General features: G+C 34.9%; 3 protein-coding genes across 3 annotated transcripts; all 3 read left to right on the top strand.

Annotated features, from left to right (window-relative positions):
- Window positions 1–364: 364 nt before the first annotated feature.
- LOC102606348 (heparanase-like protein 3) lies at window positions 365–4,644 on the top strand. The gene is made up of 9 exons (XM_006338916.2): window positions 365–721; window positions 1,465–1,501; window positions 1,605–1,788; window positions 1,908–2,059; window positions 2,469–2,699; window positions 3,391–3,580; window positions 3,672–3,797; window positions 3,955–4,054; window positions 4,125–4,644. Exons 1-9 carry the CDS (start codon window positions 485–487, stop codon window positions 4,491–4,493), a joined length of 1,626 nt encoding a protein of 541 aa, XP_006338978.1. The 5' UTR covers window positions 365–484; the 3' UTR covers window positions 4,494–4,644.
- Window positions 4,645–7,571: 2,927 nt separating this feature from the next.
- LOC102606006 (UDP-glucose iridoid glucosyltransferase-like) lies at window positions 7,572–9,457 on the top strand. Its single transcript, XM_015309299.1, has 2 exons — window positions 7,572–8,080; window positions 8,284–9,457. The coding sequence occupies exons 1-2, from the start codon at window positions 7,618–7,620 to the stop codon at window positions 9,246–9,248; spliced, it is 1,428 nt and encodes a 475-aa protein (XP_015164785.1). The 5' UTR covers window positions 7,572–7,617; the 3' UTR covers window positions 9,249–9,457.
- Window positions 9,458–10,425: 968 nt separating this feature from the next.
- Window positions 10,426–11,992, top strand: LOC107061320 (UDP-glucose iridoid glucosyltransferase-like). Its single transcript, XM_015310384.1, has 2 exons — window positions 10,426–10,822; window positions 11,370–11,992. The coding sequence occupies exons 1-2, from the start codon at window positions 10,426–10,428 to the stop codon at window positions 11,990–11,992; spliced, it is 1,020 nt and encodes a 339-aa protein (XP_015165870.1).
- Window positions 11,993–13,199: the final 1,207 nt, after the last annotated feature.

The raw sequence follows: 13,199 nt of genomic DNA, 5'->3' as shown, positions 1-13,199 counted from the left end.
ACTTCCTTTTGTTCATTTTCTCTTGTCACTTTGACTTGGCACAATCACTGAGAAAATAATTACTGATATATATATTTTATCACATTATCTTTATTAGTTAATGTTTTAATATTAGATGTTGAAAAATAATTTGGAGAATAATATTTAATACTAAAGGTAACATATGAAGAAAAAAAAAACATATTTTAAAAATAAGTGATAGGTAAAAGTGAACAACGAAAGTATTTTTTAAATGTGTCATATTTAAATATATTAAAAGTGAACGAAGCGGAGCGCGCAACCAAAAATGCTGGAGGGCGAACACGATTCCCACATGTATGATAAGTATAATTTAGAAATTATTGCCTTTTATGCATTTACTCCTACATGTGGACATCTAATACTATACTATTTTCATTACAAAATTCCACAAAGAGAAGAAAATATAAGGGAACTTGAGACCAAATTTTAGTTGACTGTAAAATTACTTACTGGAACTGTGCAAATGGCTTCTTCCTTCAGATGCTTCTTAGTGTTGTACTTCTTGCTATTGTCCTTGTACTTCACCCAAATTTCAAGAGCAGAAGAAGATATTGTTGAAGAAGGGATTCTATACATTGATGGGTTTTCTTCAATTGCAAAAATTGATGAAGATTTTATTTGTGCAACTTTAGATTGGTGGCCTCCTAGTAAATGTGACTATGGAACTTGTAGCTGGGGAAATGCTTCTCTTCTTAATCTTGTAAGTTCCACTCTTTATAATTTCTTCAGTACTAAAGGAGAAAATGAACCTTTTTGGATCTTTTTAGGTGTAAAAATGAAGATATTTTGTAAAAAAAAGGACATAAACTAATTTTTTTTTTGGAAGTGGCCTAAAAAAATCATTTCTCTGCTTACTTGTTGTATAATCTATTTGATTTGTGGTTATGTTAATTTATGAGTTGGTTTCATATTAATATTGTAGTGTAAACCACTATACCCACTATATATTCTTCATATTTTGATAATTTTAGGCAGGAATATGTTTTCCTTGAAAATAAGTGAGTTTTTTTTTTCTTTTCAAGTGGTTGGTAAGTAAGCAAAAAAATTATTATCTCAAAAATATTTATATGTTATCTAGTAAAACACTATGGGGTGGGGAGGTGGTTTGGGTGGGGGGTGAGGGTGGGAGCGTTAGGTGTGTGGGTTGGGAAGAGACAATGAAATCGGAATGTCATTAATGAAACTTGTTTTCGGATTTTCATTACGGAAGTCTAATTTCATGGGGTACATGTTACCTTCTACCTTCACAGGTAGCGGGTAACTCTGTCTAGACTTGGACACATGGAAAGAAATCATCTAGTTGTTTTGCGTTCACTGATATTTGAACCGAAGACGGGTGGTTCTCAATCCACTTCATTGACTACTAGGCTACACCATTGAGCGTATTATGTTATGTTCAACCTTACATCTCATTGGACTGATGGGAAGTGTTCTTTATTGCAGGATCTAAGCAACAAGGTATTTTTCAATGCAATTAGAGGTATAAAATTTTGGAGAGACACCTATCTATGATACCTTCAAAATTTGTTTAGTAGTTTTCTGATTAATGAGTAACTATTGAAGTTTTCTCCTGCATTTTGCAGCGTTTTCTCCGTTAACAATTAGACTTGGAGGCACATTGCAAGATAGACTAATATACCAAACGAAGCATGATAAACAACCATGTACTCCTTTTCTCCATGATGATACAGAGCTGTTAAAATTCACCCAAGGTTGCTTGCCTTTCTCTCGTTGGGATGAACTCAACGAATTCTTCAAGAGAACGGGGTAACTTTACTTCATGCAGTTTTCTGCATTTTAAACTTGAGTGAGGAAAATCGTATAGGGACGTGATAGTTATGGACTGTGTTCTTGTTAGTGAAGAGCTATTATGTATATCATTGCAGGGCAAAAGTAACTTTTGGGTTGAATACTTTAAATGGAAAGAAAATAGCTTCTGATGGCCGCACTGCTTTGGGAGATTGGGATTCCAGCAATGCAGCGTCTTTAATCAGATATACAGTTAGCAGAGGTTATACTATCCACGGCTGGGAGCTTGGTATGAAACTCTCTCCGTTCTTTAACTATAGTTATTTTAAGGGTATTCTGATATGCAAATTTAGCATAAACGTAATAGAATTAACAATACTGTCAGGAGCAGGTAGTATGAGAATTATCGAGTATTCTTTTTTGTTATCGTATGAGAGAGCATATGCATCCATTTCCAGTAATTAGATCTTCATACAGGGTGATAGGGAACCTTTCCGTTGTAGTTGACAGTATATCAATAATCTTTCTCTTGAACAAGAAAATAAATTTCAAAGGGCTTCCGTAAGACAGGTTCGCATGAATCACTTCCTTCAAATAGGAACACAATATCACAAACCAACTCTGAAACTGTTGACTGATATTTCATCTCTTGGCCTACTCTCTGCTACATTTGATTTACATTTGTAGTTTCTTTCCAGGAAATGAATTGAATGGAAACGGAATAGGTCCAGCTATTTCAGCCGATCAGTACGCTTATGATGTTATAGCTCTTCACAAATTAGTGCAAGATATATATAAAGGGAAGGATGTTGTGCCATTAATCCTTGCACCAGGAGGAATATTTGATGCTATTTGGTTTCCAAAATTTATAAATAAAGCATCCAATTCTCTTCAAGTAGTTACACATCACATTTACAGTGTTGGTGGAGGTACGTTAAGCTCTTTTTATGTGATGAAGCTTTAATATTCCCTGTAGTCGTAGTATTTCTCATGTAGTTTCTTGCCCTTCGATTTCTGATTCTATCTTTTGTCTCTTGAACTTCGATTATCGCAATATTGTGTTGCAGTTACTGTTCCTTTTTTCAGAATAGTCATCATACTTCCTATAGTTATTTTCCATGATTTCTTCACTTACATTATTTCTTTTTTCAATATGCTTTTCCTTGAGCCGAGGGTTTATCAGAAACAACCTCTCTGCCTCCCAAGGTAAGGGGTAAGGTCTGCATACCCTCCCTAAACTCCACTTGTGAGATTACACTGAGTATGTTGTTGTTGTTGTAAGCTTTAATTTTCTCCTAATCCTAGGCACCTAGCTCAGCCACTGTAATTGTTATAACGGTGTCAATTTTCTGCTGAATGCCCCTCAAAGTGAGAGTCTTTCCATTATATAGAGAAAATAAAGATTACACATCCCGAAAGATCCGCCATCCTATCCCTAAAGATCAGCTATTCTATCTCTACAAATCTGCTATTCAATCCCTCTAAATCGGCCTTGCTATCCCTCCAAATCAGCTATTCTATCACAATATTTATTCCTTTGATTCTACAACAAATGTATATGATCATGCTAATATAATTATAGTAATATATACAATAACAAACGGATCATCTCATATTTAGGCAATGACCCCAACCTAGTTCAGAAAATACTTGAACCTTCTCATCTGGATGAAGAATCCAAATACTTGCAAAATCTTCAAGGCGTTCTCCGAAATTCTGGAACTTCAGCTGTAGCATGGGTTGGTGAAAGTGGAGGAGTTTATAACAGTGGTCGCAATCTTGTTTCAAATAGCTTCGTGTCCAGCTTTTGGTAATAATTCAACCTAACTGGTCTATCTATACCTCTGATAACTTTCTTGTCAATATTTCATAGAAGTGATTTTGCATCTTGCAATATATAGGTACTTGGATCAGATTGGGATGTCAGCCACGTTCGATACTAAGAAATATTGTCGACAAACATTGGTTGGTGGCAACTACGGTCTCCTCAACACCACAACCTTTCATCCAAATCCTGATTATTATGGGTATGCCTTAGCAGCTAGCTCTTCAATGTTGTTTTCTTGAAAACAAGACTAACTGCATCATCTACTGAACTAATGTAGAACACGTTTAACTTCGTAATGTAACATACTTGTTTAGCATTATACTTATTGTTACTTGCATTCTCTTTCATGCATACAGTGCTCTTTTATGGCATCGTTTGATGGGAAGGAATGTTCTATCGACACAGTTCCAAGGAATGAAAAAACTGCGCTCATACGCTCACTGTTCAAAATCTTCTGTAAGTATAAATAGTGTAAATTCGAACATGAGAGATTGTGATGTCTAAATACATAATCGATATGTTGCAGGAAGGAATCACACTGATGTTGATCAACATGCATGGTAGTAAAACAGTTAATATTAATCTTTCAGTCACACTTGCTAACACAAACGAGTCGTCAATGCTGCTACAAGTCACGAATGATCAGAACCCGAGACACGGAATTGAGAGGGAAGAATATCACCTTACAGCCAAAGATGGTGATTTACATAGCCAAACAGTGCTTTTGAATGGAAAGGAACTTAATGTGGATCATTTTGGAAGAATCCCTCTCTTGAAACCTATAAGAGTGAACCCCTCTGATCCAATTTCCATTGCTCCTCTTTCAATTGTATTTGTTCACATTCCCACTATTCAAGTGCCTGCTTGTAATATGTCTACTAGAGAGAACATGTAAGAGTTATTTCCTCCTTTGATCATGGATTTATTTTTGTAATAAATTAGGTGCTAATGAATAAGAGCAGGTTTGAGCACACTTTCAAAATCTACTATTTTGAGAAATAAATACTCAAAAGAAGCACTTTGCCAGAGTAGCAATTTGTGTTTAACTATGAGCTTGTTTATATTGACTTATTTTAGATGTTCTAAACACTTTTGTAGTGTTTAGGGAAAATGAAAAAGAGTCGATAAAGTAAGGTAAGGTCTGTGTACACTCCATGCTCTCCATTAGGGGTGTACATGGCCGGGTTTGTTCGGGTTTTTCAAATATCAAATCAAATCATTTGTGTAGGATTTTTAAATTTATAAATCAAACCAAACCAATAAAAACTCGGGTTGTTTCGGATTTTTCCGGTAAAGTATTCATACAAACATATAATTTACTTGTACTTCAAATATTTCTGTAGTCTTACCAAAATACTACTATCTAAGATGTTTCTTAAAAATATAACACAATATGATATGATTAATGACACTAAAATATCCAACAAAAATAATAATAATGAAATCGCGTAAAACAAATATTGCAAATTAACAAGTCATAATGAAAATGATCATAATTTAAAAGTACTAAATCATGCTAAAATAAGTTTAATAAGTATTAGTTACATGACTAAATATTAAAGGAAATTAAAATTAGATTATGTATTTTAATTGTCTAAACCAATGTAAAACTAAAGAACAAATATTCAATATTATTGTCATTCTTAGTGTTGAATTACTTTTCTTTTTGCATTAGTATTAATTTGATTTTAATTTAATTTTTATTATAATTATAAACATCTATGAACTATAATCTTTATTGGACCATTCCGAATTCTAAGTTTTAAACTTGAAATAATATATTAAAAGATAAAAACTATGAAAAACTATAAGAAATATTTAAAAATTATATCAAAGTAAATATTTTTATGTATAAAATAAAATTTTAAAATTATATATATAATGTCGGGTTGGTTTGGTCTCGGGTTGGTTTTTTTTAGTTAAAACCAAACCAACCCAAATATAGTCGGGTTTTTTTTCCGGGTTGACTCGATTTGCGGTTTGGTTCAGTTTTCGGTTCGATTTTGTACACCCCTACTCTTCGTATCTCAATTGTGGGATTATATTAAGTATATTGTTGTTGGATAAAATAACAAAAATAGATCACTAAGTCAGAATTCCTAACTTATATTTAAAGACATTTAAGCCCATCCAAACAAGTCTTTAATCATTCGAAAAACTCTTTTTTCAATTTTATCTAGAGAAGAGAAAAATTACAAAAGATATCGATAAAATCGGATATAATACATATAGTGGTCGAGACACTGTATTCAATAAGAAGGTTTAACATCTACTGTATGTATATATTAAAAAAATACTCGTATGACCTTTAGTGCAGATCCCGAGGCTTCGGACTAATTTCGAGCCTCCTCGTGAAATTTGAAATAAAATGAAGTTTGAGTGTGGGATCCAGTTTTTATTGAGACAACCTCAATTGGAAGTATCAACTGCTTGGTTGAGTCTAAAGTATCAAATTTAATGACACAGAGTTTCGAACGAATTTCAAGCACCCCGTCAAAAAATTGACACTTGCCAAAACTAAAAATTCTAAACAATAAGATAATTTTTTTAATAATCAACTAACCGAACTATTAAAATCTTCATCGCCCCTCTCCGGTCTGCTCAAACACAAAAAAAAACAAATAGTAATTGTACAAAAGGACCACATGTTAAAAAAATTCTACATAAAATGACAACTTTTCTTGATATTATTTTCTCAACAATGAATACTGGACTAGAAGACAATACATATATAAAGACAAATAATACCATTGTCAAATTCGAGGCATCTTCTACTTGTGGCTAAGCCTCCAAAGAAATCATAGTTCTAGAATTACACTCCCTTTTTGTGATTAACAAGGTGAGTTTTCCCAATATCATTACCACTCATTAAAAATCAACTAGTAGCAAAATTTTAGTTTTAAAGTAAAAAAAATGATATTTAAAAATTAAAATTGTTTTTAATTTTTTGTGAGTGATCTGGAGTGAAATAAGTGAAAATAACCTTTTGGTATTTTTTCAAATTTTATTAGATTTTTTACAATTCTAGAAAAGTAAAAGAATAAATTAAAATTTATGACCAAACACACCTAAGCAGTAGAAAGTGACGTTTATAGGTTTTTAGAACGATCTTAAGTTAATATATAATAATAATAATTAGTTTTACACTAGATATTTAGTGAAAGGGTGTATTCAATATAAGAGAAAACGTTTTTCATGAGAAATATTTTCGAGGAAATTAAGTCTGTTTCTTGTTTATTTTCTATGCAATATGTAAACAAAACATATTATCCTAAAAGCATTTGTGTATAACTTAGACAAATACTATGAAAGGTGAAGCGGTGGGGATGAGGCTCTATGTGTAGGAGCAAAGATAAAGTGTGTTGGATAGTGGGAAATACAAAATTAACATGAAATTTTTCTTTAACGAATGAACATAGGAAAATTGAACTCCATTGAAACACAATCTTGGTACAAGATAAATGCATGGTCTCGACAAAAGCTATTGGGTTCAGAGGCATATGCAGGAGGGGTCACCGGCTTCACGTGAACCCATGCTTTCCACCCGAAATCATATATAGTAGTGTTATATTTTTAAATTTTTTGTTAAATATAGATATGTGAACTCACACATGAAGTATCATATAATGTGACGATGATAGGGTGCACCTCTTAGTGAGGTTAGAAATTTGAAATTTATGTCTAACTTGTTTTATTTTTCTTTCTAAAATTGGGTAACGCCTCTCTAAGTTGTTATTGATAGCACTTCTGGCGTTTTAATTAATTAAGCATTTCAATTTTGGACCTATAATTTTAAAATTTTAACTATATTCAATGATAAAAGCCTAAATATCAAATCAACTAGATCCACTTTTTCATAATAGTGCACCCATCATTCCGAAATCTTGGATACCACTCTGATTGGGTTCACGTCAAACCATACTTTGCTAGATCCGCTTCTGCAGTCCTCATAGTTCCAAACCTTAATTAAGAACTTATATATAAACTTCCTTCAAGAACAGAAATTCAAGAAAGCAAAGATGAAAATAGAAAGAAAACGGAGAGTAGTACTAGTGCCATACCCATTCCAGGGGCATTTAACACCAATGCTACAGCTTGGAAGTATTCTTCATTCACAAGGCTTTTCTGTTATAGTTATACATACTGAGTACAATACTCCTAATTATTCCAATCATCCTCAATTCGTCTTCCATTCTATGGATGACGGATTACAAGGAATTGACCTATCATTTCCGAGTTTAGAAAACATGTATGATTTGAACGAAAACTGCAAGGCGCCTCTCAGAAACTACCTTGTTAGTATGATGGAAGAGGAAGGTGATCAGCTTGCTTGTATCGTTTATGACAACGTCATGTTCTTTGTCGATGATGTAGCCACTCAGTTGAAGCTTCCCAGCATTGTCCTCCGTACTTTCAGTGCTGCATATTTGCACTCTATGATCACCATTTTTCAGCAACCTGAAAAATATTTACCTTTTGAAGGTATGAGAACAATTACACATACTCTGCTTCAACATCTAAATGAAAAAATCATCCTTATAGTTAATGTTTTCTTAATGGGCGTGCAAACAGAAAAAATGACAAGTACAGTTATTTTACAGTTTAAGTAAAATATTTTGGTAAATTTTTCTTCCATTATGCTCATCTTTTGCTAAGTTTGCATTGATTACTCTATGCAATTTCAGATTCTCAGCTGCTGGATCCATTACCGGAGCTTCATCCCTTGAGATTTAAGGATGTACCGTTTCCTACCATCAAAAATACAGTTCCAGAATCGATACTAGACTTCTGTAGAGCAATGAGTGATATAGGATCATCTGTCGCGACTATATGGAACACGATGCAAGACTTGGAGAGTTCAATGTTATTACGCCTTCAAGAACATTACAAGGTGCCCTTCTTTCCAATAGGCCCTTTACACAAAATGGCACCTTTGGCCTCATCGACTAGCATACTAGAAGAAGACAATAGCTGCATCGAGTGGCTCAATAGACATGCCCCAAACTCTGTTCTCTATGTCAGCTTGGGTAGCCTAGTGAGGATTGATGACAAAGAGCTAATTGAGACAGCTTGGGGATTAGCTAATAGTGATCAGCCGTTCTTGTGGGTTATTCGACCTGGCTCTGTCTCTGGCTTTCAATGTGCTGAGGCACTGCCTGATGGTTTTGAGAAAATGGTAGGAGAAAGAGGACGAATAGTGAAATGGGCACCACAAAAACAGGTGCTTGCACATCCCGGGGTAACAGGCTTTTTCACACATTGCGGTTGGAATTCTACGGTTGAAAGTATTTGTGAAGAAGTCCCTATGATATGCAGGCCATTTTTAGGAGACCAACCAGTGAACGCAAGGTATCTGAGCCAAATATACAAGGTTGGGTTCGAATTGGAGGCTATCGAGAGAACGGTCATAGAGAAAACAATAAGAAAACTTATGCTAAGTGAAGAAGGCAAAGATGTGAAGAAAAGAGTAGTAGACATGAAACAAAACATAGTTGCTGCTATGCAGATTGAAGGCACTTCACATAAGAATCTGAATGATTTGGTAGACTTCATTTCTGCCTTGCCATCACGGCTCGCTCCGCCATTGCCTGTTGTTGGGGCAATCATGAGCTCAAACCATATAGCAAGCAAGTGTATCATAGAGTCTTGAAGTTATTTTTGAGCTCAAACCATATATTTGTGGCCTGTTAGCTTGGCAAGACAACAAGTCCTTAATCACAAAAGGAAGAATAAGATAAGAAGTGAACTTTTCATAAGTCCATGGTGCAAATGCTGAAGCAGTTTACTTTAGTTTGTTGATTGGTTTTATAAGTTGGGAACTTTGACATATTGCTTCCTAGTTGGTAGGACAATATTTTCGTGGAAAATAAATGATTTTTTTACTTATTTTCTGATGTTTGATTAGTAAAAAATATTATTGTCCCACGAGTATCTTTGTACACCTAGACCTGGAACCACCCTATAACATAGACACGGACTTGACTCGACCCGACCTCACCCCAACACTGACCTAAAACAAAACCCTGACCTCGACACCGGCTCAAAACTTGATCCTCGACCAGAACCCGACCTAACCTTAACCTAGGACCTGACAACTGACCCCATGCCACGAACTGCAACCCAAAGTTAACTCTGGACCAAACCTCAACCCAGATCAATGACTCCATCCAGAGACCTCAACCCCGACGAGGACCTGACAACTCCTGACCCCAATCCCGGGTCCCAACTTCACCCAAGAGTATTTATTGATTTTGTTTTCAACTCATTTGATATTCAATATTTATATGGACATTCGACTATGAGTGACTTCATAAGTGCGTAACTGTTGGAATAAAAATTTAAATTGGGTGACTTTGTAAGTAAAACACTCATAGTTGAGTGACTTTTGGAATAAAATTCAAAGTTGAGTAGCTTTATGAGATAAAATGAAGTTTTGACATTAATAATAAATGGTAAAACAAATTAAATTAACTAGTACACAAAATTTGTAAAGGGAGTTTTGACCTTAATACAAAGGTCAAACAAATTAAATTAACTAGTACAAAAATTGTAAATGAAGTTTTGACCTAAACAATACAAAGGTAAAACAAATTAAACTAACCAATACAAAATTTGTAAATGAAGTTTTGACCTTAATAATACAAAGTTAAAACAAATTAAATTAACTAGTACAAAATTAACTATAAACTTGTATATATAAACTTCCTTCAAGAACACTATTACTAAACTCTTGAATAGAAGAGAAACTCAAGAAAAAAAAGATGAAAATTGAAAGAAAACAGAGTGTAGTACTAGTACCATACCCATTCCAGGGGCATTTAACACCAATGCTGCAGCTTGGAAGTATCCTTCACTCACAAGGCTTTTCTGTTATAATTGCACATCCTGAATACAATACTCCTAAATATTCCAATCATCCTGAATTCGGCTTCCATTCTATGGATGACGGATTAAAGGGAATTGAAATATCATTACCGAGTTTAGAGAACATACATGATTTGAATGAGAACTGCAAGGTGCCCCTCAGAAACTACCTTGTTAAGATGATGAAAGAGGAAGGTGATCAGCTCGCTTGTATCATTTATGATAATGTCATGATTTTCGTAGATGATGTAGCCACTCAGTTAAGGCTTCCCAGCATTGTCCTGCACACTTCCAGTGCTACATATTTGCACTCTATGATCACCATTTTTCAGCAACCAGAAAAATATTTTCCTTTTGAAGGTATGAGAACAAACACATCCTCTGCTTCAAGATTTTAATGAAAAATCATTTCGATAACAATAAGTATGCTTCAGTCACAAACAAGTTGAGGTCGGCTATGTGAATCTTCACTGACCATGGTCCCTATTTACATTCATCACAAGCCAACATTATAGAAAATAAAAATAGAAATGAAAGGTACCCTTTCCAGTTGATTTTACTTGCCGTCCTTGCAAAAAATAGATGGTCCAAGATAATTGCCATTTTAGAAAACCAAGATATAATTAACTAAGTATTAGTTTTCACTTTTATCTTTACACAATAAATGTGGAAAGATATTAATGTGGTGGAAAAGAGAGTAGTATTAAATTGAGATCAAATAATAAATAAGGATAATTTGATCAAATTACACTTTTAGTTATTGTTTTCTTATGGGGCGTGCAAAAAAAAATGACAAGTAAAATGGAACAAAGCGAGTACTGCAAGGATAATTCAGCCTATAATCTTTTTCTTCCGTTATGTTGTATCTTTCACTTAAGCTTGCATTAATTACTCACTACAATTCCAGATTCTCAGTTGTTGGATCCGTTACCAGAGCTTCATCCCTTGAGGTTTAAGGATGTACCAATCCCTGTTGTTAATAATACAGTTGCAGAACCGGTACTAGACTTCTTTAGAGCAATCAGCAATATAGGATCATCTGTTGCGACTATTTGGAACACGATGCAAGACATGGAGAATTCCATATTGTTACGCCTTCAAGAACATTACAAGGTGCCCTTCTATGCAATAGGCCCTTTTCACAAAATGGTGCCTATGGCCTCATCGACTAGCATACTACAAGAAGATAACAGCTGCATCAAGTGGCTCGACAGACAAGCTCCTAACTCTGTTCTCTATGTCAGCTTAGGTAGCCAAATGAGAATTGATGACAAAGAGTTAATTGAGACGGCTTGGGGATTAGCTAATAGTGATCAACCATTCTTGTGGGTTATTCGACCGGGATCTGTCTCTGGCTTTCAATGTGCTGAGGCACTGCCTGATGATTTTGAGAAAATAGTAGGAGAAAGAGGACGAATAGTGAAATGGGCACCACAAAAACAGGTGCTTGCACATCCCACGGTAGCAGGCTTTTCACTCATTGTGGTTGGAATTCTACACTTGAAAGTATTTTGGAGGAAGTCCCTTTGATATGCAGGCCATTTGTAGCAGACCAGCCGCTGACAGCTAGGTATCTGAGCCAAATATACAAGGTTGGGTTTGAATTGGAGGTTATCGAGAGAACGGTCATTGAGAAAACAGTAAGAAAACTAATGTTAAGTGAAGAAGGCAAAGATCTGAAGAAACGAGTAGTAGACATGAAACAAAACATAGTTGCTGGTATGCAGATTGATGGTACTTCACATAAGAATCTAAATGATTTGGTAGACTTCATTTCTGCCTTGCCATCACAGTTCGTTCTGCCATAGCCTGTTGATGGATCAAATATAGCAAGCAAGTGTATCATAGAGTCCTGAAGTTAGAAGAATTACATACTTTTTGTTGCCTGTTAGCCTGGCAAGACAAAAAGTCCTTAATCACAAAAGGAAGACTAAGATAATTAGTGATTTTTTCTGAAGTCCGTGGGGAAAATGCTGAAGCAATATAGCAGCCTGTTACAATCACAAAACTTTCTTATTTTAGTCTGTTGATTTGTTTAATAAGTTGGGAACTTTGACATATTGTTTGCTAGTTGTTAGAACTGAGATATATTTATTCTTTGTCATCCCTATGTTAAAAATATAATATGTAGTATACAACGAGGGAGCTAGTAAAACAATGGTTGTGCTTGGTGTAGTCATGCATTCGATTCTTCCACCAGCCATAATATTGACCATTAAAACGCGGTGGCCTAGTAGAAGACTGACCTTCTTCCATATTGGGTGGAGCAGCCATTCCTTTTGGATTTTTTCTTTTCTTGGTGTTAACCAAAACGAAAAGTACCGCTCTGATACCACTTGTTGGAATGTATGCGTCCACGTTTTCTATGGGATCAGGTCCTCAGCACAGTTACAATAACAGAAAATAAACAAAGTGCTGAAAGTAAAGATTGCACAACAACTTTACGTGGAAACCTCCTTGCTCAAGGGAGTAAAACCACGACCTGGCCTGCCAGGACTTTTCAAACTTCTTTCACTAATCTTCTCCAAGCAAAAGTAAAAGCAAGTTTACAAACCGAGATTAGCCTACTAATCCCAACTCTAAGCAATACCTCCTATTACTTAGATGAGCCAGAGCAGATACAACACTGCCCACTAAGCTATCACCCTTAGATAACTTAGACTTTGCTAAGCGGATACCACACCGCCCACTAAATCAACTAGCTCCTAGATGACTTAGAATTTGACTAAGCAGCAAC

The sequence above is a fragment of the Solanum tuberosum genome, unplaced genomic scaffold (genome assembly GCF_000226075.1).
Source record: "Solanum tuberosum cultivar DM 1-3 516 R44 unplaced genomic scaffold, SolTub_3.0 scf00008, whole genome shotgun sequence".
NCBI classification, from domain to species: Eukaryota; Viridiplantae; Streptophyta; class Magnoliopsida; order Solanales; family Solanaceae; genus Solanum; species Solanum tuberosum.
This window is presented reverse-complemented; position numbering and strand designations above follow the sequence as displayed.

Excerpts from the sequence above, each read along its gene's own strand:
- LOC102606006 (XM_015309299.1), top strand. The coding sequence starts at position 7,618 with ATGAAAATAGAAAGAAAACGGAGAGTAGTACTAGTGCCATACCCATTC. Across the intron at positions 8,081-8,283 it reads AAAATATTTACCTTTTGAAG|ATTCTCAGCTGCTGGATCCA; the intron begins GTATGAGAACAA and ends ATGCAATTTCAG.
- LOC102606348 (XM_006338916.2), top strand. The coding sequence starts at position 485 with ATGGCTTCTTCCTTCAGATGCTTCTTAGTGTTGTACTTCTTGCTATTG. Across the intron at positions 1,789-1,907 it reads GAATTCTTCAAGAGAACGGG|GGCAAAAGTAACTTTTGGGT; the intron begins GTAACTTTACTT and ends ATATCATTGCAG. Across the intron at positions 2,700-3,390 it reads CATTTACAGTGTTGGTGGAG|GCAATGACCCCAACCTAGTT; the intron begins GTACGTTAAGCT and ends TCTCATATTTAG.
- LOC107061320 (XM_015310384.1), top strand. The coding sequence starts at position 10,426 with ATGCTGCAGCTTGGAAGTATCCTTCACTCACAAGGCTTTTCTGTTATA. Across the intron at positions 10,823-11,369 it reads AAAATATTTTCCTTTTGAAG|ATTCTCAGTTGTTGGATCCG; the intron begins GTATGAGAACAA and ends CTACAATTCCAG.